Here is a 24,272-nt window from a genome sequence, read left to right on the forward strand (position 1 = left end):
ATATATATATATATATATATATATATATATATATATATATATATATATATATATATATATATATATATATATATATATATATATATATATATATATATATATAATGTCGTACCTAGTAGCCAGAATGCACTTCTGGCCTGAAATATGTCAGGCTCAGGTGGATTGCGGAGGTCTGGTGCAATTTTCTAAGGCCTGGTAATCCCAGTTCTCTTGCTAGCTATAGTGAGCTACTTGAAAGGTGAGTTTCATCATAACCAGCACTTTAATTTCAACCTGATATTTCTAGAGATTATCTGTTAATTATATTTCTTTGCCATGGACACCTATTGAGAATGTTACATTTACAGGGATCGTCTTGTTGATCTGGCACCCCCAACTGGTCTTCGATTTAATGGGAATGGGTATGCAGCTATGGATACCCGTAATGGTTACCGCTTCAAGAAACAGTTTGATTTACAAATGGACTTTAAGACATATGCTGAAGATGGCATTCTTTTCATGATCGATGGAGGACCTGTATGTATATACTGTAATTGTTTAATATTTATAAATCTAAAGGAAAATATATTGCTTGCACTTTGTTTATTATTTATCTTTTCTATGTATAAATTTATAATTCTTCTCAATAATTAATTGTATCTATTTCATATTTTAACTCTTGAGAAAGCTTTGAGACTGTTTTGCTGATCTTCCCTCCCCAGTAGTCTCATCATGGGTTGCCCCTTGGTGTCCTGTTTGCAAATTTTAACATGGGGTACCATTGAGAAGAAATTCCTTGTTGACACCCCCCCCCCCAGACCTTAAACCCGTTGTTGACTGTACATATGTGAAGACATCTTCTTTCAGATACTTGACAAGGAAAATTTCAAGCAAAATTCTTTACTTAGCTTCACCTAAGATAAAGAGAGTGAAGGTAAGTTGCCTTTCCTGAATGTAACAGTCTCAGAAAGGAATGGTGGAGTTTACACTTCAGTCTGTACTAAGAGGACTAATATAGGATTGTGCCTGAATGCTAGTAGGGAGTTCTTTGACCAGTACCAACAAAATGTTGTCAATGCCTTCATCAACAGTACATTCACACTCTGCTCCAGTTGAAAGCATGTTGACAAAAAACTCAGTAGATTAAGGCAGGTCTTAGCCATCAGTGGACACTCTTAATAGTTATATCAATGAGATAATTATGAGAAGGATAAACCATAATGCTACCTTTGATGAAGAGGTCAACACTGTGGAAGCTATCACACCTATTAACTGTCAAACGGCACAAAATATACATGTATGTAGGGAGGAACTGTCACAAAATAGTGCACTACATAAATGTATGTTTGAGGGTCTCACGCATGATTTTAAAAGCTCCATGAGGAATAGGGGCAGCTATAGTACAGCCATGGCTGATATTAAACAAATGACATGTTGGAAAAAAATCCCACTTAGGCCACCATTGTGGAAAGTCCTTAGTTACCCGGCAGAGACCATGGCGAGCACACCACGTACCAGCGGCCGACTGCGCTCAGCACAGCCTGCAACACAATCATTGACTGATGATGAAATCAATCAGGAATTGTTCCAGGAGAGTGATGATCCTGATATTGATGACTCAGACATTGATCAGGACTACACACAGCCAGAAGATCTTGAAACGACCGATAGTGAGAATGAACAAGTGTGTGCCATGAGAGTCAGGCCTCCTATCCCCTCACCCTTGCCTTCTCGCCCATACTCAATTTCACTTCGTGCCCAACCACATAGTTCATGTGTTACTTTGCCAGATTATGAGGATTTGCTTGACGAGTCTAAGGAAGGTGAATCATTTTTTGGTTTTAGTGTTTAGAATCAGAGAGGAGTTTTACTACGCCTGTTGCTAGTGCCAGTGGTTTTGCCAAGCGAACTTTTGTCGCATCAGTAACATCTCGCCCACCCAAGTGCTGCCCATGGAGCCAATGATGAGCAGAGCCCCTCTGCATCTTCAATGAATTTTCCCTCATCATCCCTTCTCGCCCCTAATGTGCATAGATGGGCTTCAGCTTCTGGTCCTCGGATTTCTCGTTATGGTGCCGCTGTTGCCAGTCGGAAGACAGCATTTTTTTTTGTGGAGTAACTGGGAAAATTTTATTCAAGAAATTCCTGCCTTTGATGCTAAAGATGTTGGAATTACAAGCCTTTTCACTGATAATGATGACAAAATGTGTGAAATAGACTTCTTTACCACATATTTTGATGAGCTGCTCATGGAACATATTGTTCAGGAAATGAACAAATACGTGGCTCATCTCATTGCTGAAGAATTATCAGATTTTTCATGAATGCAGCATTGGAAAGATACAACTGTAGGTGAAATGTATGTGTATGTTGATGAAACATTGTGCCAAACACATCCTCACAGATTATTGGAGCAAAGACCAGACTGTTCCAACACCATTGTTCGGCAAATATATGTCTAGAGACAGATTTGTAATTACCTAAGTGTAATTACCTAAGTGTAGTTACAGGATGAGAGCTACGCTCGTGGTGTCCCATCTACCCAGCACTCTTTGTCATATAACGCTTTGAAGCTACTGATGGTTTTGGCCTCCACCACCTTCTCACCTAACTTGTTCCAACCGTCTACCACTCTGTTTACAAAAGAGAATTTTCTTATATTTCTCCGGCAGCTTTGTTTTGTTAGTTTAAATCTATGACCTCTTGTTCTTGAAGTTCCGGGTCTCAGGAATTCTTCCCTATCAATTTTATTGATTCCTGTTACTATTTTGTATGTAGTGATCATATCACCTCTGTTTCTTCTATCTTCTAGTTTTTGCATATTTAATGCCTCTAACCTCTCCTCGTAGCTCTTGTCCTTCAGTTCTGGGAGCCACTTGGTATCATGTCTTTGCACCTTTTCCAGTTTGTTTATGTGCTTCTTAACACTTTCGCGCTAACCGGACTCACCGGTGAGTCCTGTTTCGTCTAACGCTAATGCATAGTGGACATAAATTTATGTCCTCTTTTAAAATATTTGTATAAAATTCAATTTTTATCCGATTTACTTTGGGTTTGTTTCAAACTGCGCGCCATGAGGCTCTCTTTCTCACCACTAGGCTGCATTGTACAATAAGTTCATGAAAGGTGTGGACCACTTCGATCAAATGGTATTATGTCCCAAACGGGTTGCAGGTGGTTGACTTTAGCCGTTTATACTGGTAATGCTTCCCCCATATCATGTATTATATGCATATGTCTGTTTAGGGAATTTTATTCCGATCAATGTACAACCAAAAATAACTGTGTGCAACAAGTATAAACTTGACAAACATAACAAGTAAAAACATTTCGTGTGTATTTGACGCTCACTGATATGTTCCAGCGTTGTTTTATATTTGGCGCTATTCTATCTTACAATTTGTTGATTTTTTTTACCTATGGGCTCATAGAACATTCTATTGCGAACACATTGACACAAAAATGAATGACGTACATAGAAAATTAATGTCATGAGAGTAAAATAAGTATAAACTTTCAAAGCGCCGTGCGTCGTCCCGTCACCGATACCGGGTAACAATTTCACCACTTCCCACACTCTTGCAGGCGGGCCGCATCATTATTCTACGCTTATATTCATATCACCGTGTTGGGAATTTCATTGCGAGTCCATTGATACCAAAATTAACGCTGTAGACGAAGTGTGGAGGTGATAACAATCCCAAAAGTAAAAACATTTTGTTGCTGTTGGGCGCTCACGGCGAGTCATCTTCGTAGTTATTTTTTATTTGGTGCTGGTATCCCTATACGTTTTGTGACTTTTTTTTACTGATGTTCTTCTAGAGAATTTTATTGCGAACACGTTGGTCTAACAAAAGTCGTGAACAATTTTTTTAGTATTTCGCCATCAATGTATTTAAAAGCAATTCTGAAGTTAGAGAGTTCAGCATAGGCTCCTCGCACAATGTTCTTAATGTGGTTCTCAGGTGACAGTTTTCTATCTAGAACCACCCCTAGATCCCTTTCTTTGTCAGAATTCTTTAAAGATTTCTCACATAATTTATAGGTTATGTGGGGTCTATGTTCTCCAATTCCACATTCCATAACATGGCATTTATTCACATTAAATTCCATTTGCCAAGTGTTGCTCCATATACTTATTTTGTCCAGGTCTTCTTGAAGGGCATGCCAATCATTTAGGTTTCTTATCTTCCCTATTATCTTAGCATCATCAGCAAACATGTTCATATAATTCTGTATTCCATCTGGTAGATCATATATGTAGACAATGAACATTAACGGTGCAAGAACTGAACCCTGTGGTACTCCACTTGTGACATTCCTCCAATCCTATACATTGCCTCTGATTATGGCCCTCATGTTTCTATCAGTTAAGAAATTTTTCATCCATGCTATAAGCTTACCTGTCACCCCTCCAATATGTTCCAGTTTCCAGAACAACCTCTTATGGGGAAATCTGTCGAAAGCCTTTTTTAGGTCCAGATAGATGCAGTCAACCCAACCATCTCTTTCCTGTAAAATCTCTGTAGCTCGTTCATAAAAACTGATTAAGTTCGTTACACAGGATCTTCCAGATCGAAAACCATACTGTCTGTCTGATATTATATCGTTTTTCTCCAGGTGTTCTACCCATTTAGTTTTAATTAATTTTTCCAATATTTTGACTATTACACTTGTCAGTGATGCAGGTCTATAATTGAGGGGGTCTTCCCTGCTGCCACTTTTGTAGATTGGAACTATGTTAGTATTTTTCCACACATCTGCTACAACTCCTGTACACAGGGATGCCTGCAAAATCAGTTGAAGTGGAATGCTGAGCTCAGGTGCACATTCTCTCAGAACCCATGGTGAAACTCCATCTGGACCAACTGCTTTGTTCTTACTTAGCTCCTTTAGCATTTTCTCCACTTCATCTCTAGACACCTCTACGTGCTCTATGCTGTTCTCTGGAATTCTTATTGTGTCTGGTTTCCTGAAGATTTTATTTTGTACAAACACACTTTGGAACTTTTCGTTTAATGTTTCACACATTTCATTTTCATTTTCTTTGAATCTATTTCGAATTTTCAACCTCTGAATATTATCCTTTACCTGCAAATTGTTGTTTATGAATTTATAGAATAGACATGGTTCTGTTTTACATTTGTCTGCAATCCCTTTTTTAAAATTCCTTTCTGCCTCTCTCCTCACTGCCGTGTGGTTGTTTCTCGCATCTTTGTATCTCTGGTATGTTTGGGGGTTTGGCCTCTTCCTGTATTGATTCCATTTTTGTGTCTTTTGGTCTCTGGCCCTCTCGCAATTTCTATTGAAGCAATCCTGTTTCCTAGTTCTGCATCTCTATTTTGGTATAAATTTTTTGGTGCCTTTATCTTATATTTCACAAAACTTGACCTACATCTCATTCACTTCCTTGCCTAGGAACAAGTCTGTCCAATTATATTCACTAAAAAAATTTCGAAGGTCGCCATAATGTCCTCTCCTGAAGTCAGGTTTTTCAACCTCCTTTTTTTCCAGATTATAACGAATTGCATACTTCATTCCCAAAAAGACATGGTCACTTTTACCCAAGGGAGGAAGGTACTGAATGTCAAATATTTCTTCCTCCTTCCTGGTAAATATCAAATCTAGCATGGAGGGAACGTCCGCTTCCCCCATCCTCGTAGCTTGTTTAACATGTTGATACAAGAATGTTTCCAGGATGAGGTCTACAAATCTACAGGTCCAAAAATCTTCTGTTTTAGCTTCATATGGTTCCCAGTCTATGGATTTCAAGTTGAAGTCACCGACTATCAACAGTCGTGATCTATCGTTATCCGCTCTCGCTATAATCTCTCTCATTATTGTTATAAGATCTTCTCGTTTACTATCTAGCTCCTCCTTTGACCATGTGCTGCTTAGCGGTGGACTATATGCATGTATGATCATTAGTTTATCATCCTCATGGCAGATCTCTAGTGCTATTATGTCAACTTCTTGTGGATTGGCAGTCATTATTTCTTTCACCTTTAGGTGTTCTTTCACCAGCACAGCAACGCCACCGCCTTTCCTAATTTTTCTGTCCCGTCTCCAAATTGAGTAGCCCCTTGGGAATATGACCTCACTTACAATATCATCTTCAAGTTTTGTCTCCGTGAGTGCAACAATATCTGGTGTCTGCAGCTGTATTACATCACTTAACTCCAGTATCTTCAATCTCACTCCATCTATGATGGTGTATGCAATCTTCAGGAACTTGTTCCTCCTCTTCTTATTCTTCACTTCCTCTCTCTATTGATTTTGCTGGTTTGCCTTTATGTACCACTTTACTAGTCTGCCTACCCCTATCAGTTTGTAGAAAAAAAAATTGATTTCTTCTTCATTCCTGCTCTCATTTAAACCTCATTTAAACGTTTTGCCTCGGTGAGGTTCAGATTCATTTTCTCTGTCTTCTTTTGAAAGATCTCAGCCTAACGACCACACTTTCCCTACCTCATCACTTTGTACTTTTCTAGCATTCCTTAGTACTTCTTCCATCTGTTTGGCACTGCTTAGGGTGATCCTCAAAGGTCGATCTTTCCCTTTTACGTATTTGCCTATTCTCCTGTAGTCGCACACATTCTCTATGGTTGTAAGATCTTCTACGAGGCCAACAATTTTATCTACTACTTTTGCTTCTTCTACAGCTCTTTCTGACCTAGATGCTATCTCCTTTTCTTTGCAACCAAAAATTATCAGGGATTTGCTCCGATCAACTGTGTTTTGCACCAACTTCGGGTTAGATGCCAATTCCTTTCTCACTTCCAGCTTAATGTTTGTTTTATCTTGGTTGCTGCAGTGTTTGGCTTCCTTTACTACTTCTTCAATTTTTTCCTTCTCCTTGGCCACTTGTGCATAGGTGAGTTGCATATCTTTCTTGCACTGTTCTATTCCCTGTGTAACTTCCTCCATCTGTGCTGACAAAAGCTGTTTCTCCTGTTGAAATTCCTTACCTATCCTATTGCAGTCATATATGTTTAAATTTACTTTAACTTCTTCCAAAGCTATTTTTAAGAATTTATTTTCTTCTATACCTTTGCAGTTTGTTTCTAATTGATTCTTATCCTTGCACAAGTCTTTCACTAAACTCTCAAGACATACAACTTTGCTCTTCAAATGGTCATTACTTTCTTTCAATTTACTAATTATTTCTACATGAGAGTTCACTATAGTATCTAATTTTACCAACTTGTTATGTAGACTACTAATATCAATGCTTTCTTCATTGAATCCCGCAAAATCAAGCTCTGTTTTGTTTTTCCTCTTGCCGGCAGCCATCTTGAATGTTCTTCTCTGCACTGTAAACACTAGGGCAACTTTTTCTCATCCGATTTTTCACTTCCCTTAGCACATTCCTATTATCTCACCTATTTTTCAAAAGCATTATACCTTTATGTTCTCTGGGACACCACTCACTACCATCAACCTGTACTACAATACTTAGGATTGTTGAAATATGCTGGAGCTCCTCTGATGCAAGTGTTGACCCTAGGGGTGTCACCTTTTGAATGTTATTATTGAATAGTGTTATTTTTATATTTTTATATTGAATATATATAGTTATATTAAACGTAATTATTTGGATGGTGTTAACATGGTGTGAAGCTTGTGAAGTCCCTCTGAGCTCTGTCATTTGTTTCGATGAGTATAACACTCTCCAGGACTACTAAATGTCCAATAATGGTGCAAAAACATGTACATATTATGTGAGTGAGTGTATAATATATTGAAAACAAATCATAATATACAGTATTTTATATTTCCTGAAAAATACAACATTTCTGTGGAGAGCCACTTCGGCTCCCTAGACCTATACTGGGCTGATGTGCATATATTAGCACTTTCGCTCACCCCGCGCGCCACCCCTCGACAGGGCGATATGGGTCCCAGCGTGTCACGGAAGCGCGCGTTAATTCCGAAAAGTGTATACTCTCTTCAACTTTGTCACCTCAATTCTCCTTCTACGAGATTAAATTTGGTATCATTGTGTTCGCAATAAAATTCTCTACAGCACTAAATGCATATAAACTCCAAAAGCCCGGCTAATTACCCGCAGCAAACAGAGAAAGTGCGAACGAGTTACCCGGGAGCACGCAAACGGGATAAAATGTTTTCACTATTTTCAATCTGGTCACCTCAATTTTTGTCCTAGGTCTTTCATTTTGGTCTCAATGGGTTCGTAATAAAAGTCTCTAGAGGGACATTAGCATATAAAAAAAAAAAACCTGGTCACGCTCCAACTGCCGACGAGTTGAAGACGGGCCATTCGTTAGCCGTGAGTGAGCGCTCAGAGGCCTTCCTGCTACACTCCCAATTCCCACCCTTTTCAAGCCTTTCTTTCACAATTTTCTTCCTGGAAGGGCCTTGTTCATGATTACTATCCATCGTGGAGTAAGCGTAGATAGTTTCTAAAGCCGCAGTAAGAAATATAGCCACGGGAAATAGCCGAAATGTTCACACGTTTGAGATGCGAGGGGAGGCGACATTGGTCACAACAGTGGAGCAAAGACAATGGGCCCACGGCGTGTGCCAAGCCGCCTGAGGGCCACGAGGCTCAACAAAGAAAATGGGAAGACATCGGCGCACATTTTAAAACCAGTCCCAAAAAAATCGGATAAAAACCTGATTTTTGGCGAATTTTTAAAGTGGATGACGCAATGCTGCGTCATCCCCGGCATTACCGCCAGTAAACGGATGACGCAATGCTGCGTCATCCCCGAGCGAAAGTGTTAGACTGTGACAACAGACAATCGATGGAGTTCTAGGCCTACCAGGTTACCTTACCTATGCAACCGACGCAACAATTGCATCAGAGGAGCTCCATCATATTTCAACAATCCAGGGACCAGAGCCAGAATCTGGCCCCCCTCAAGAAGTGGCATGACAAGCAATGGCCTAAAGTGTAATGGCCCCCATGTAATTGGAAGCAGTCTTTGTCTGCGATCTACCAGGTCAGGCACCCAGAATGGTAGGAATTCCAAAACAAACTACAGCTGGTCAAAAATTGGAAACTGAAAGCCAAACTAGCAAGCAGAACTCCCTAGTCAAAAACAAGCAAACAAGCATGACGTCACCATAACCGTTACACATCCGTCTGCGCAAACCCACCTTCCCTTGGAAGGGGAGGGAGAGGGGAAGGCCCAGACTTCCACACCTCCACACCAGCTACTCTCCTCAGTTCAGAAGGCTGTACTGTTGGTGGCAGTCGATTGACTCTGGCTCTGTCCTTTGAGCACCAACAAATGTGCATCATGTGCAGGTTCCTTCACTTTCAGCTGCATTGGCCGCCGGAGGAGGCGTCTGCATTGTGCACTCGGGGCCTGCTGGCCTCAGCACTGTGGTTCTTCTCCCTCCTTGAGCTGTCATCGGACTGGTTTGAATTGGATGTGAAGGGGCTTGGGTCCGCCTCTGGGGAGGGGGGGGGGTGATGCGTTGCCTTCAGCAGCGCGTGCTTTGTCTGCGGTGTTGAAGCTATTCGTGCCACTACTACGGGATGCAATTTCGCGTTTTTCTGTGGGGAGCCCCTATGGCTCCCTGGAGCTTATTGGGCTAATGTATGTTATGTTAGACCGGGACATTAGCAATGGAGTCCAGACCTACCAGGGACCAGCGCCAGAACCTGGCCCCTTCAGAGAGGTTTCAGGGAGCAATGGCCCTGGAAAACCCCATTGTGGTTGGGGGTTTTCCTTATCTGCCATCGACCTGGGTTAGGCACCCAGAAAGCTAGGCATAACAAAACAAACCCCACATGGTAAAAAACTAAAACAAAAACTGAAGAGAGGTAGAAACTCCCTACAATCCCAAGGAAACAATCAAACGAGCAATTATCACAATTTACTGCCGCGCCGGTCATCCGCACAGCCCTCCCTTCCCCAGGAGGGAGAGGGGGGCCCCCAGACCTCACCGTGCCGGCTGCCTTCAGTTCATAAGCTAGTGTCAACCGGGATAAACTCTTCTCTGATCTCAAATTCCTGGGCGGTGTTTGCCATGTGTGGCGTTCTCTGCTGTCTTTGTGTAGTGTGCGGTGGCTAGGAGTACCTCATCAGTGCTGAGGCTGCATGTGCTTAGGGGCTTCCTTCCCTAGGCGCCCTGTGAGTACTGCCCCTGCATGTCAGGGGTATCTTCCCTGGGGCGTTCGGGAACCGCTCCCGTAGCGGTTCTTGCTGCTCAGCATTTGCCTCGACCTTGGGGCCAGCTGGGGCTTGGGGCCCTTGTTTGGCCTTGGGTAGGAAGTGGTGTTGTGCTGGTTAGGAGGTCAAGGTGTTACACGACCTGCCACCTAAGCAGTGATCGGTTCCTGTTGCCTCTGGGGACGGTGTACTTTTGCGGGATTTTTCTTTTTTGTTTTTGTTTGCCTGGTGAAGGTTCTGCCTCGTGGGTCTATAGTTCTCCTGATATTGTTTTGGTGGCCCTCTGCTAGGCCCCGGTACTTGTACACATCCCAGGGGTTTTCAGTGTTATCATCTACCCCTTGTTTTGTTTGGGTTTCTTAACCGGTTAGCAACACTTTGCCCGGGCTTTCCGTAGTTGTTACCCTACGGGTCCTGGAAACCCCTGTCAGGGCTCAGTGGACCCATGAATGCATCTCCTGAGTTCCAGCCTGCCTTGTGCGGGTTTGAAGGTTGCAGTGTGCCCTTGTCTAAGGGTGACAGTCACCTGTTTTGCCTCCGTCATGCTGCCTGTTGGGTCAACAACATCTTTGACCCGGAGTCTTGCAAGTCATGGTCTCTGCTTGTGCTCCAGTTTTACTCTGAGGATGTTCCTGTTAGGGTACAGGCAGCATCAGCGTTGCATGTTAGGTTTAGGTTACTGCAATGCGCTAGGTTGGTTTCCCCCCCGGATGCCCAGAGACTGCCCTGTTTTGGTTTTAGGGATGCTGACCCGGGGGCTTTAATCGCTTCGGCTTTGGCTCCTTCCGCGCTCCCTGGTCCTTCCCCTGTAGTTCTTCCTGCACCTCCGCCTCCCCCTGTATCCGACTCCAAAACGTCTGAGGGTTTCGGCCTCAGCACAGGGTTTAGTTGGTAATGAGACTCGGGCTACCTCGGGGGCTGCCCCATCTGGGTCGGGCATGGAGGCATTTGAGCTGGTTCCTCCTGCTGAGGCTTATGGGTCCCACCAGCAGACCCCCTTCTTGTCTGCCTTTCCCCTGGATTCTGCCTTTTCTTCAGGGGTAGAGGGTTTGAAGGATGGCTCTGACCCAGGTCCCGACGTGGGGGATTCTGGGGCTGGGGAGGAGTCGTCCTGGGGGCCTTGGGATCCCTTTGACCCCGCTTGGGTGCTTTTGCCTTCTTTGCGGGGCTTATTGTTGCAGGGGGAGGGGATTTCTTACCTCCCTTCCCTGTATGAGTATGATTTGGGTTCGGCTCCTCTCCGGGTTTGGTTCTGGGCTTCTTTGGGAACCTTGGCTCCGTCTTTCCAGAGGTTTTCTACTCCCGTATCTCTGCGAAGGTGACTCGGGAAATTCTTGCTGCATACCTCTTACGAGACCCGGGTTATGCCTCTGCGATGGATCCATCCTCATTTGAGTTTGGTTCTTCTTCCTGTTTTTGGCTGCGTTTGGAGGTTTCGGAGTCTTCCTGGCTGGCAGACTGCCCTTTTCTTTTCATTGGGGGTGTGGCATGGGTTAGGTTGTCTGATTGTCTGATTCATGCTTGATTGGCAGGAAACTTCTACTTTTATGCACATTTACCTGGGGGTGCGAGTTTGAGCACCTTAATGTGTGCTTGTTCACTCCCGTGCTTTCTCGGGATGTTGGCCTTTTCCAGCTTCTCGTGCAGGTTCCTCTTCTTTCGGCTTTGTTGGTTGCGGAAGATTTGCGCGCCCATGGGCATTTGGTTTCGGTCTTACGTTTCTTTTCCATTCTTGAGCTGTCTTCTGCCTGGCTTGAGGAGGATGTGGGAGCGTTGAGTGAAGGGCCTTCATCTGGGGCACTAACTTCGGCAGCTAGGGCATCAGCTGCACTGTTGAAGTTCTTTGCGCCCATCCTGAAGGAAGCGGTGTCTCTGTTTTTTTGCTTCTCGCCTCACGTTCCGTCAGGCTGTGCTCGCCCTCTCTTTGGAATCCACTTGGGCCCTGGCTCTTAAGTTCTTGTCTCTGTTTTGTCTGTTGCTGTTTGCAGAGATTGTGGTCTCTCAGTTTCTGCAAGCGGCTTCATCTAGTCGTCGTCCTATGGTGGACTTGTTGATTCTCCGAGGCGATCATTCTCGGCAGTCTCGGAGAGGTCGTTCGAGGATTCCGGGTTCCGCTGGTCGATGTGGGCCATTGGTGCCAGTTTCTGAGCCGTTGTTCTCTTCGGGGCCAGCATCATCTAGTCGGTGCAGTGATCGCCTTGTTCGACGTTTGGGTTCTCGTTAGGGGCATCGGCCCTTTCGCGGTTCGCCCCGTTGATGGGGAAATTGTGGGGGGGGGGAGGCTCGCTCTGTTTGCCCACGCTTGATCCCACGATTTGTGGTCCTTTTCAGTCGTGTCATCTGGCCTGCGGTGGCATTGGGGAACTCGTCCTCCATTGGGGGGTTCGGGACTAACAGGGCAGGTTTCTTCTCCTGCGCTTTGTCAAGTCGTCTTGAAGTGGGTGCGCTTGGGCGTGGTTGAAACTACTTTGTCCGTCAGGTGGGTTTCCTGTCTATTTCCAGTGCCGAAACGGGACTGTGCGGATCTGAGGTACATTCTGGACTTGTCCCATCTGAACCCCTGGATTCCTTGCCCCTCCTTTCGGATGACTACTCGGTCTCAGGTCCGGCTTCTGTTGGAGCCGGGTGCTTGGATGGTGTCCCTGGACCTCAAGGACACTTATTGGCACGTTCCTATTCATCCGGAGTTCAGGGACTGGTTAGGTTTCGTGGTGGGGCGTCACACTTACTACTTTCAATGCCTACCTTTTGGGTTGAATCTGGCACCTCGCATTTTCACGCATCTGACCCGGGTTGTGGTGACCCGTCTGCGTCTTCTAGGGATTCGGGTTTTGGCCTACCTTGACGATTGGCTGATGTGGGTTCCCAGTCAGTCAGCTTGTCTGCTCACCAGGGATATAGTTCTTTCCCAGCTCGCCAGGATCGGGTTCCTGGTGAACTCGAGGAAGTCCTATCTGGTTCCGTCCCAGGTTCGGACCTGGCTGGGTCTTATTTGGGATTCTCAGGCCGTTTCCTTGACTCTCCCTCCAGAGGCATTGCTGCGCCTGCGGGACCACTGTCGGCTGTTTCTGAGGGGGTCCCGGGTCACTCGGCGGTTGCTCGAGCAATTGTACGGGAGTCTGAACTTCGCCGTGCTAGTCTATCCGCCTCATCGGATTTAGCTTCGGCGTCTGTTTTGGTTCCTTCGGGGACGTCCCTTCCACCTCCCTCGCGATCGTTGGGTTCATCCTCCGGGGGCCTTGTGTCGGTTGCTGCGTCCCCGGCTTCCTCTTCGGGGTTTTCAGGGTTCGGTGCCTTGGCGCCTTCCTGAGCCCTCGCTCGATGTGTTCACAGAAGCGTCGTCTCTCGGCTGGAGCTTTGTGACCAGTGCTCACCAGGCAGGCCAGGGAAGGTGGGGTTCGTCCTTCCGTCGGGCTCACAGCACGGTTCGGGAGTTCCCGGCAGTCTGGTCCGCGCTTCGGAGAGTTCGGGTTGCTCAGGGATCGACCATTCACCTCCATTCGGACTGTTCTCCAGTGGTTCATTGCCTGAACCGGGGGGGTTCTCTTCGGTCCTTGGCTCTTTGGGGTTGGTCCCTTCGAGTGGTTCATCTGCTGGATTCTCAGGGTTTGGCTCTCCATGCGGTTCATGTCCGGGGAGTGTCCAACATTCTGGCGGACAGTCTGTCTCGATTCCATCCCCTGTCCATGGAATGGAAGGTTAACAGACGACTCGTTTCATTGGATCTGTCAGATGTAAGGTCTCCCAGACGTTGACCTCTTCACGTCGGCTTGGTCTTGGGGTCTCCCAATTTATGTGACGCCCTTCCCCGATTGCAAGGCGTTTGTGGTGGATGCCTTTCAGCAGGACTGGTCGAGGTGGGGGTTACCTGTATCTCTTCCCCCGGTCCAGCTGTTGCTTCGGGTTCTGGTTTGGTTGGAGACATTCCCAGGGAGAGTAGTTCTTGTGGCCCCTTTGGTGGTCAGCCCAGCCTTGGGTTCCGGTGCTATTGGCTCGGTGTCCGAACCCGGTCCATTACGGGGCTGGTTCGACCTTCTCCTCTGCTCTTCGCCTCTGGTCTTTTTGACGTGGGTGTATCACCATTTTGTATGGTGATCAGGTGGCTTCGTTGATGGTGTCCCACCTGAGAGCTTTGTCTCGGCGACAGTATAAAGTTTTCTGGCATTCTTTTCGCCATTTTCTGGCTCTTCGTAGGTTGTCTTTTCTTTTGGATAAAGTTGTCTTGTCCTTTCGTTCTTGGCTTTTTCAGGACCGTCATTTATAATAATAATAATAATAATAATAATAATAATTTTTATTTAGGCAAAGGTACATACATAAAGAGATTTTACAAAGTTTGTTGGCTTTATAGATAGGAGCTAGTACATACAATGCCTAAAGCCACTATTACGCAAAGCGTTTCGGGCAGGAAAAAACACTACTGACTAAAGCTTAAAACTAATGGGTAAAAAGAAAAAAATGCGTTGAGTACAAATAAAAATAGAGGTAAAAGAGGGGGGAACATTGTTGAAAAAACAGCACAAATACAATTACAAATTATTACAGAAAATTACATTAAAACAGCGTTGATTTGTAAAACAAAAAACAAAACAAAAAACATACATGGGTTGACAATAGAGAGGTAAGGTAGGTTACAGGGAATTTATTAGGTATAGCTTCGTTTTTAACTTAAACTGGTTGAGAGAGGTACTGTCTTTAACATGGTTGGGAAGGTCATTCCACATCCTGGGCCCCTTGATTTGTAGAGCATTTCTGGTTTGATTAAGTCGTACTCTAGGAATATCAAAACTGTATTTATTTCTGGTGTGGTGCTCATGGGTTCTGTTACAACCTTCTATGAAGCTTTTGAGATCAGGATTGGCATTACAATTTAGCGTTTTGTATATGTATAGTACACATGAGAGAATGTGCAGTGACTTAATGTCTAACATATTCAGGGATTTGAATAGGGGTACCAAGTGATGTCTGGGGCCAGAATTGGATATTGTCCTAATAGCAGCTTTGTGTTGAGTAATTAGAGGACGTAAGTGATTTTGGGTAGTAGAGCCCCAAGCACAAATACCATAGTTGAGATATGGATAGATAAGGGAGTAATAGAGAGTCACCATTCGTTTGATCCCTAATACTGTAGCCTCATATCGTGCGGTGCTGGCGGAGCCGCTCAAGCAAACGTTCAGGGTGGACGTCACATCCGCCCCGTTCCATAAGCTTTCTCATGCTATGTTTCACCTCCGACCTGCTCATGCGCCTCCTGAGCCGTCCTGGTCCTTGGACAGGGTGCTCGCCTATCTTTCCGCTCCATGGTTTGTGGTGGCCCCTTCGATTCCAGATTGTTTTTCCAAGGCTTTGTTTTTGTTGGCATTGGCCTCTGGGGGCCGGGAGCTTCATGCTCTCCTCTGGCGCAGGAGTTTCTGCTCTTTTGGTCCTGGGGGTAGGTTTGTCCATTTGCAGCCTTCTCCATCTTTTCTGGCGAAGAATGAGACGACTCCTTTCCGGAGGGGTCCGTGGGTCAGTGATGCTTGGTTGGTTCATCCAGGGGCGCGTCATGTGTTGTGTCCGGTTGCAGTTCTTCGCCGTTACCTGCGCGCTTCAGCTGTGGTGGCTGGGAAAGCTCTTTGGGTTGATCCGGTTTCTCTCGTTCCCTGTTCCAGGGCTCGAGTCTGCCAGGTTGCCCGCAGGATTACTCGCAACCATGACGTTTGGAAGTTTGCAGTTTTGGCTGCCGTATTTGGTAACATGTCTTAATAGGCTCATATTCATGCACGTGGATTTTGGAAGTCAAACAAGGTCCATGGCCGCCCGTTATTCGGTGAATGTGCCTGCTCCTGGGCGTTCTTGTGTTGCTTTGTGTCACAGGTGTCAGACAGTTGTCTTTACTTTACGTTGAGGTGTTTGTGGCGGTCGCCTCCTGGGTAAGTCCCTATTTCCTTCTCTTTAGGTATGTAGCTGCAGAAAGCTGTAGGGGCTCCCCACAGAAAACCAGCATTGAATGTAATGAAACGCCGTTTTCTGGGTGAGCCCTGGAGGCTCCCTAGCAACCCTCCCTCTCACCGGTCGGCGTTTTTTTCACGTTGGTTGAAGCTTAGCTTCCGAACTGATGCTAGGCAGCTGGCACGGTGAGGTCCAGGACCTCCCCTCCCTCCCCCTCTTGGGGGGGGAGGGCTGCACGGATTTCTCTCGCAGCTCACCCGTGAGAAATGGCGTTTCATTCGTTTTCTCACCGAGAAAATGGCGTTTCATTACATTCAACGCTGGTTTTATTACATTCAACGCTGTTTTCTTTTTTTTTGTATGTCTGTGGGTGTTGAAGGTCATATAGCCCAGAGCAGAGCAGAGAGCAGAACAGAGTTTAAGGGTTAAGCCTTGAAACAATATGGATAACTTTTCCCCTCTCCTCCATTCCTTTTGTTTCCCCTATTCCTTCCTCCCCTCATCCTTACCCACCATTTTTATCCTTACCCTCTTCCCCCCATTCTCTCCCATCCCACTTAGGCCCCCTTCTTTCCCTTCTCAGAAAATGTAATATTAAGAAGCAATGAAACTACTGTATGGATCTCCAAGGAAATATTCTTGTACGATCATGAAAATCTTAGGGCAGGCATCACAGCTTATATTGTATACTTGACCGCATTTGAATCCATGAAAATCGGGTGGGGTGTCAATAATTATAGTATTTCTTAAGTCATTTAACTTAGGCCTACCCCACTCAGCCTATGTTTGTCCAATACCACACATCATTTCCTCTACAAATTTGGAGGAGGCTAGCTCCAAACGTCTGGCTTTCAACTTTGGACAGACAGACATTCTCTCTTATAGTGTAGATAATTATAATATATTTATTTATATATTTCTGACAGAATCAGTATATGGCTGTGGCAATGGAGGAGGGTAATGTGATATTTCAGTACAATCTTGGGTCAGGTGTTGTTACTATGAAATCAGTTGATACTTACCACGATGGAGAGTGGCACCATGTGGAAGTTGCCAGGCAACAAAATGGTGTATTAAAGGTTAGTTTTTAATCCATCAAAAAGTATTTGTTTTGCATGTTTGTTATACTTACTTACTAAACCTATGTATTCCTGACAAATGTATATGAAAAATATATATTTCATCCATTTTGTCATTTAAATCTTTTTTAATTTCTTAATAATTTCAGTAATTTTGTATTTTATATTCTCCCAGATTGGCTCTGAGACAATCCAGGCAGAATCTCCTGGCAATGTTAAACAGTTTTCAAGTACACCAGACACAATGTTCTTTGGTGGCTACCCTGGAGAGCATGATCTCAGAGAAATTACAAATGAGGACTTTAATGGATGCATCGACAACATTGTCATGTCCTCTGTTGCTGTGGATCTTTCTAAGAGCAAGGAGTCTTTTGATACAGCTCCTGGTTGTCCAATCAAGGTATGAATCTTTTATTTTCCTGTTACAATGACACCTCGGCTTACGAATGCCCCTTTTAAGAACTTTTCGGGTTACAAGCCCAATTTCTTCGGAAAATTGGAATCGGGTCACAAACTTTGCCTCGGGAAACGAGTTTGTTGATACGCGTATTGGCTGACCTAGTGCGTGGTGGCACGGTGATCGCGCCTCAGTTTACCAGTGCCTCCCGCCTAGTGACTATCGTACTTGAATTCTTTGTAAAGAATTATAGTTTTCTCTAATTTTTAGCTATTTGAACTTAAAATTTGTTATTACATATCTCACCCTTGGCCCCAAGAAAACCAGTGGTAAGGTTCAAACCAAGAAAACACATGTGAGAATGACCATCGAGGAAAACAAGAGACCATTCGTAAACATGAAAATGTTATGAGGGTTGTTGATGTAGAGTAGAGGATGTATCTCCCTCATTTATTAAGAAAATGTGTGCAGTATGAGAAGAATTGCAAAGTTTTGCTGAGAAGTGTCAACCAAATCAAGCTGTAGCAGGCCATTGTGTTAACCATTTTTAACACTTTAACTGCGCCGCCTCCAAATATGACGTCCGTCCAGTGCGCAGGAAATAAATTATCATGAAAAAATTCTTTTGTTTTTTAAAGTGTCAAAAACCCTTCCCTCAGTATGGGTTTGTCAAAAAAAAATTGAAATTGTACTTACTTTGGCTGCTATGGGGTCCGTAAGTTGGCGAGTGACGTCATCATTTCCCGTTCGCCCGTGACGTATGCTCTCTGGGCCAGTAGGGCGCCGGGGCGGGGCACTTGAGTTACGGCGAATATAATTTTGTTAATTTTTTGCGCACAATTCCAAATACAGTGGCACCTTGACTTACGATTGCCCCTATTTACGATAATTTCGAGTTACAATATAAATTTCATCGAATAACGTGACTCGACATCCGATGGTGTCGTCGACTTAGGATATTTGTTGGTACACGTTCGGGTCGACCGAGCGCGTGGTTCCTGGTCATGCGGCCAACCTGCCTCAGTTTACTACAGCTGCCCGCTTAGTGACGATCGCGCCTATAAGAAATTTTGCTTTTGTGGTGATTTTTTGCATTTTGAACATTAAAGTAATTATTATATATCACACCATGAGTCCCCAGAAAGTCGGTAGTAAGGCTCAACATATGAGATCCCATGTAAGGATGACCATAGAGCAGAAACAAGAGATCATTTGTAACTATGAAGATGGTGTGTGGGTTGTTGGACTGGCTAGGCAGTACAGTACAACAAATCTCAGTCAACAATATCCACCATACTGGCTAAGAAAAATGGACATTATGGGTGCTAAAGTGATGCATCATTGCAGACAAATGTTAAAATGAAGGGAAAAACAAATGTCTCTTGACAAATTTGTAGTGAGACAAACAAGCACTGAACCACAACCAGGTCCTAGTGGTATTCAGGCAAAATGTAGGAGAGAGTGTACCCCAGAGAAAACATCACTGCCTGATGTGATAATGGAAGAGGACTCCCCTTCCAATCAGTAACAACTCTCCTCCCCCCCCCCTCATCACCATCTTCCATATGCCATCAAGAGCCCTCCATAAAGGTAAAATAAACTTAGGTACTGTATTGTAGTTAGAAAAAAACATTGTATTCAGTATAAAATGTATTTGTACGTTAATATTTTGGAGGGTGGGGAACGGATTAATTCAAATCCCTTTATTTCTTATGGGAAAAATCACTTCGACTTACGATCCGTCTCTGGGAACGGATTAGCATCATAAGTCGAGGCCCCATTATACATTTTATTTGTTTTTACTGTGCTAATCCTATGTATAATGAACACGTACACTATATTATGGCAGTAAAACATCCGTACTGTCTGAGGACACTGTGTTACGTGCATGACACTTGTGTACACATATGTTGCACATATTTACCATGTATCATGCTAATTTATGTATATATACAATCTATTTACAGCCTATACACTGTCACACACTATATACATTCACCATCAACACATTCAGAACATCGCAAGTGTGAGCTGTCACACCCAGCCAGCCCTCCCTCACTCTTCCAACATTGTATTCACCAACTTTGCTCCTCCCATCATACAGTTATTCACACCAATGTTTCGTGTTCATTTATGTATATTTACAACATATGTACACACTATACATTGTCACACACTATATACATTCACCATCAACACACTCAGAACATCGCGAGTGTGAGCAGCCACCCCCAGACAGGCCCTCCCTCACTCCAACATCTTACTCGCCAACATTGCTCCTCCCACCATACTGTTATTGTTTTTATTACACTATTTACACATGTTATACCTATCTACATGTTTTATTTACCAGAACTATGCAAGTAAGCTGGTATTGTGTCCAAGCAGTACAGTGGCCACCATACACTGCATGAGAAATCACACAGCAGACAGCAGACGACCCTACGATTACAATGTCACCTCCCTCACCAAAATAGCTCCACTCAACATACTCCTGTTGCTGTTATTACACTATACACACACACTGTATATACCCATGTACATGTGTGTTCCCATAGCAAACCACGAAGCTAGTATGATGAGCAAAACAAGAGTGGCTGCCACACAGTGAGGCTACCTCAATTCTCTCTCTCTCTCCCTCCCTCACCAAAATTCCTCCTTCAACAATACTATGCACAATTGTAATTATAACCACAATCCTGGTCACAAATTCCTGTAAATGAGTAATTGACCACAAGTTTATTTTGAAAAGGAACCTAAGAAGGCGTTTGAAGATTCCTAGATGGACAAAATAATGCTGTGGTGCTGTGGCTAGCACTGTGAACATCGTGAACAGCATTGAATCACTGATATTTGAACATTGTACCCAGCCATTATCACACTACGAGCTACGAGGATGAGGGACGCGGATGTTCCCTCCATGCTAGATTTGATATTTACCAGGAAGAAGGAAGAGATATTTGACATTCAGTACCTTCCTCCCTTGGGTTAAAGTGACCATGTCTTTTTGGGAATAAAGTATGCAATGCGTTATAATCTGGAAGAAAATAAGGAGGTTGAAGCAGTTGAAAAACCTGACTTCAGGAGAGGACATTATGGCAACCTTAGAATTTTTTTTAGTGAGTATAATTGGACAGACTTGTTGCTAGGCAAGGAAGTGAATGAGATGTATGTCAAGTTTTGTGAAATATATGATAAAGGCACAAAAAAATTTATACCAAAACAGAGATGCAGAACTAGGAAACAGGATTGCTTCAATAGAAATTGCAAGAGGGCCAGAGACCAAAAGACACAAAAATGGAATCAATACAGGAAGAGGCCAAACCCCCAAACATACCAGAGATACAAAGATGTGAGAAACAGTGAGCAGAGAGGAGAGAGGCAGAAAGAAATTTTGAAAAAGGGATTGTAGACAAATGTAAAACAGAACCAGGTCTATTCTATAAATTCATAAACAACAAATTGCAGGTAAAGGATAATATTCAGAGGTTGAAAATGGGAAAGAGATTCACGGAAAATGAAAAGGAAATGTGAGGAACACTAAACAAAAAGTTCCAAAGTGTGTTTGTACAAAATGAAATCTTTAGGGAACCAGACACAATAAGAATTCCAGGGGAACAACATAGAGCACATAGAGGTGTCTAGAGATGAAGTGGAAAAAATGCTAAGTAAGAACAAAGCAGTTGGTCCAGATGGAGTTTCACCATGGGTTCTGAGAGAATGTGCATCTGAGCTCAGCATTCCACTTCAACTGATTTTTCAGGCATCCCTGTGTACAGGAGTTGTAGCTGATGTGTGGAAAAAGGCTAACATAGTTCCAATCTACAAAAGTGGCAGCAGGGAAGACCCCCTCAATTATAGACCTGTATCATTGACAAGTGTAATAGTCAAAATATTGGAAAAAATAATTAAAACTAAATGGGTTGAACACATGGAGGAAAACGATATAATATCAGACACAGTATGGTTTTCGATCTGGAAGATCCTGTGTAATGAACTTGCTCAGTTTTTATGATCGAGCCACAGAGATTTTACAGGAAAGAGATGGTTGAGTTGACTGCATCTATTTGGGCATAAAAAAGGCTTTCGACAGAGTTCCCCATAAGAGGTTTTTCTGGAAACTGGAACATATTGGAGGAGTGACAGGTAAGCTACTAACATGGATGAAAAATTTCCTAACTGACAGAAAAATGAGGGCCGTAATCAGAGGCAAGGTATCGGATTGGTGGAATGTTACGAGTGGAGTACCACAGGGTTCAGTTCTTGCATCGGTAATGTTCATTGTCTACATATATGTTCTTCCAGATGGAATACAGAATTATATGAACATGTTTGCTGATGATGCTAAGATAATAGGGAAGATAAGAAACCTAGATGATTGGCATGCCCTTCAAGAAGACCTGGACAAAATAAGTATATGGAGCAACACTTGGCAAATGGAATTTAATGTGAATAAATGCCATGTTATGGAATGTGGAATTGGAGAACATAGACCCCACACAACCTATAAATTATGTGAGAAATCTTTAAAGAATTCTGACAAAGAAAGGGATCTAGGGGTGGTTCTAGATAGAAAACTGTCACCGGAGGACTACATTAAGAACATTGTGCGAGGAGCCTATGCTACACTTTCTAACCTCAGAATTGCTTTTAAATACATGGATGGAGAAATACTAAAGATATTGTTCACAACTTTTATTAGACCAAAGCTGGAATATGGAGCGGTTGTATGGTGCCCATATCTTAAGAAGCACATCAACAAACTGGAAAAGGTGCAACGACATGCCACTAAGTGGCTCCCAGAACAGAAGGACAAAAGCTACGAGGAGAGGTTAGAGGCATTAAATATGCAAAAACTAGAAGATAGAAGAAAAAGAGGCGATATGATCACTACGTTCAAAATAGTAACAGGAATCGATAAAATTGATTGGGAAGAATTCCTGAGACCCGGAACTTCAAGAACAAGAGGTCATAGATTTAAACTAACGAAACAAAGCTGCCGGAGAAATATACGAAAATTCACATATGTAAATAAAGTGGTAGACGGTTGGAACAAGTTAAGTGAGAAGGTGATGGAGGCCAAAACCGTCAGTAATTTCAAAGCATTATATGACAAAGAGTGCTGGGGAGACGGGACACCATGAGCGTAGCTCTCATCCTGTAACTACACTTAGGTAATTACACTTAGGTAATTACAAGCACAACTAGGTGAATACAGCCTCATTAACACTTTTAATACATGCACTACTAACAATTTTTCTATTGTGCATTGCTACATCACTTTCACTTTTAGCATAACCTGCAAAAATCCTTATCTTTAGCCTTCAATATATCACTTAGGGTGGTTTAACTAACTTTGTACATGGTGCACACAACACTTGTAGGAATTCCAGCTTCAACTTTTTTTATAAGCCTGAACTTTTTGTTCAAAAGTCATCACAGAGTGTTTTCTTTTTGCTCTATCACGTGTTGAAGCCCTGAACAACAGATTTGCTTCATTTCCTGATGCCATAGTACCAGGATGCAAAAAATATGCATAGATATAAAATGGTAAGAGGGATAAAGTCTTTGTAAGGCGTAGGCAGCCGCAAAAACTATACTGGGTCGTCAAGCAGGTGCAGAGGTCGCAACGCAGTGGTTGGCTGTGAAACATACATAGGCCTCTCATGAGTTGAGGCACCACTTAGTACTGGACAGCAAATGAATAGATGGAATAAATGAAAGATTGAGGTCCAACAGTTAGATCGGGGAGTGTATTATGTCCTAAGTACTCTATAGATATTATACCCTATGTACTCGTTATATCCTCTATATTAAATATATTCCAAATTCTCACTATATTCCCTTTACTCATTATACGACACTCAATGTCCTCATTCATCCCACTATTCATTACTGCACCCTGAAATCAATGCACCCCTCTCAAGTCATTATATCTCTCTGTGCATTCTACATCATTTCATGACAGGTTAAATTAAAGTTTTCTGTGCTTACCAACTGATACACATGAAATATTTTCTTATAGGTTGCAAGTCTCGTGTCATTTGACAAATCAGCTCCAGGCTATGTCAGATACGGAAGTCCCGAGGGTAATGGCTTGCAACTTGTGTTCAAATTCAAGACTGATGAACCAGATGGTCTAATATTGTACACATCAACTAGGAATCAAGAGAGCTATCTCTCTCTTTCACTAGCAGAAAGTGCTCTCATCCTTCGTGCTGCCCCAGGAGGAGAGCTCACCACAGGTATTATACGAAGCAATAAATATTTCTAGCTGTATTTCTGGGGAAAGCTCCTTGTTGCTTTCTGACGATTCTTCCATTGGTAGTGGACAAACTATTAGGTTGCATCAGGCCCAGAGTTCTATTTAAGATAAGAAAAGATAAGATATTTATTCAGGTAAAGGTACATACATTGAAAATGAGTTACAACAGGAGAGGTCATTATGGGGAACTTTCACATTTCTTTAAGGAATTTGACTGGAAAGACTTGCTGTTAGGACATGCAATAAATGAGATGCATGTCAAGTTTTGTGAAATATATGATAAAGGCACAACAAAATTTATACCAAAGCAGAGATGCAGAACTTGGAAACAGGATTGGTTCAACAGAAATTGCGAGAGGGCCAGAGACTAAAAGACACAAAAATTTAATCAATATAGGAAGAGGCCAAACCTCCAAACATACCAGTGATACAAAGATGTGAGACACAACTACACGGCAGTGAGGAGAGAGGCAGAA

General features: G+C 43.3%; 1 protein-coding gene across 5 annotated transcripts in view; it reads left to right on the forward strand.

The window, feature by feature from the left end:
- LanA (laminin subunit alpha) overlaps positions 1-24,272 on the forward strand; it is a 550,694-nt gene that overhangs the window by 404,796 nt on the left and 121,626 nt on the right. For all 5 annotated transcript variants that reach the window (XM_069308774.1, XM_069308775.1, XM_069308777.1 and 2 more), the window contains 4 exons: positions 348-516; positions 16,982-17,134; positions 17,310-17,534; positions 23,557-23,776. In XM_069308774.1, the coding sequence (XP_069164875.1) occupies positions 348-516; positions 16,982-17,134; positions 17,310-17,534; positions 23,557-23,776 (767 nt within the window). The remainder of the gene's footprint in view (positions 1-347; positions 517-16,981; positions 17,135-17,309; positions 17,535-23,556; positions 23,777-24,272) is intronic.

This window comes from Procambarus clarkii, chromosome 63 (assembly GCF_040958095.1).
Source record: "Procambarus clarkii isolate CNS0578487 chromosome 63, FALCON_Pclarkii_2.0, whole genome shotgun sequence".
NCBI lineage: Eukaryota > Metazoa > Arthropoda > Malacostraca > Decapoda > Cambaridae > Procambarus > Procambarus clarkii.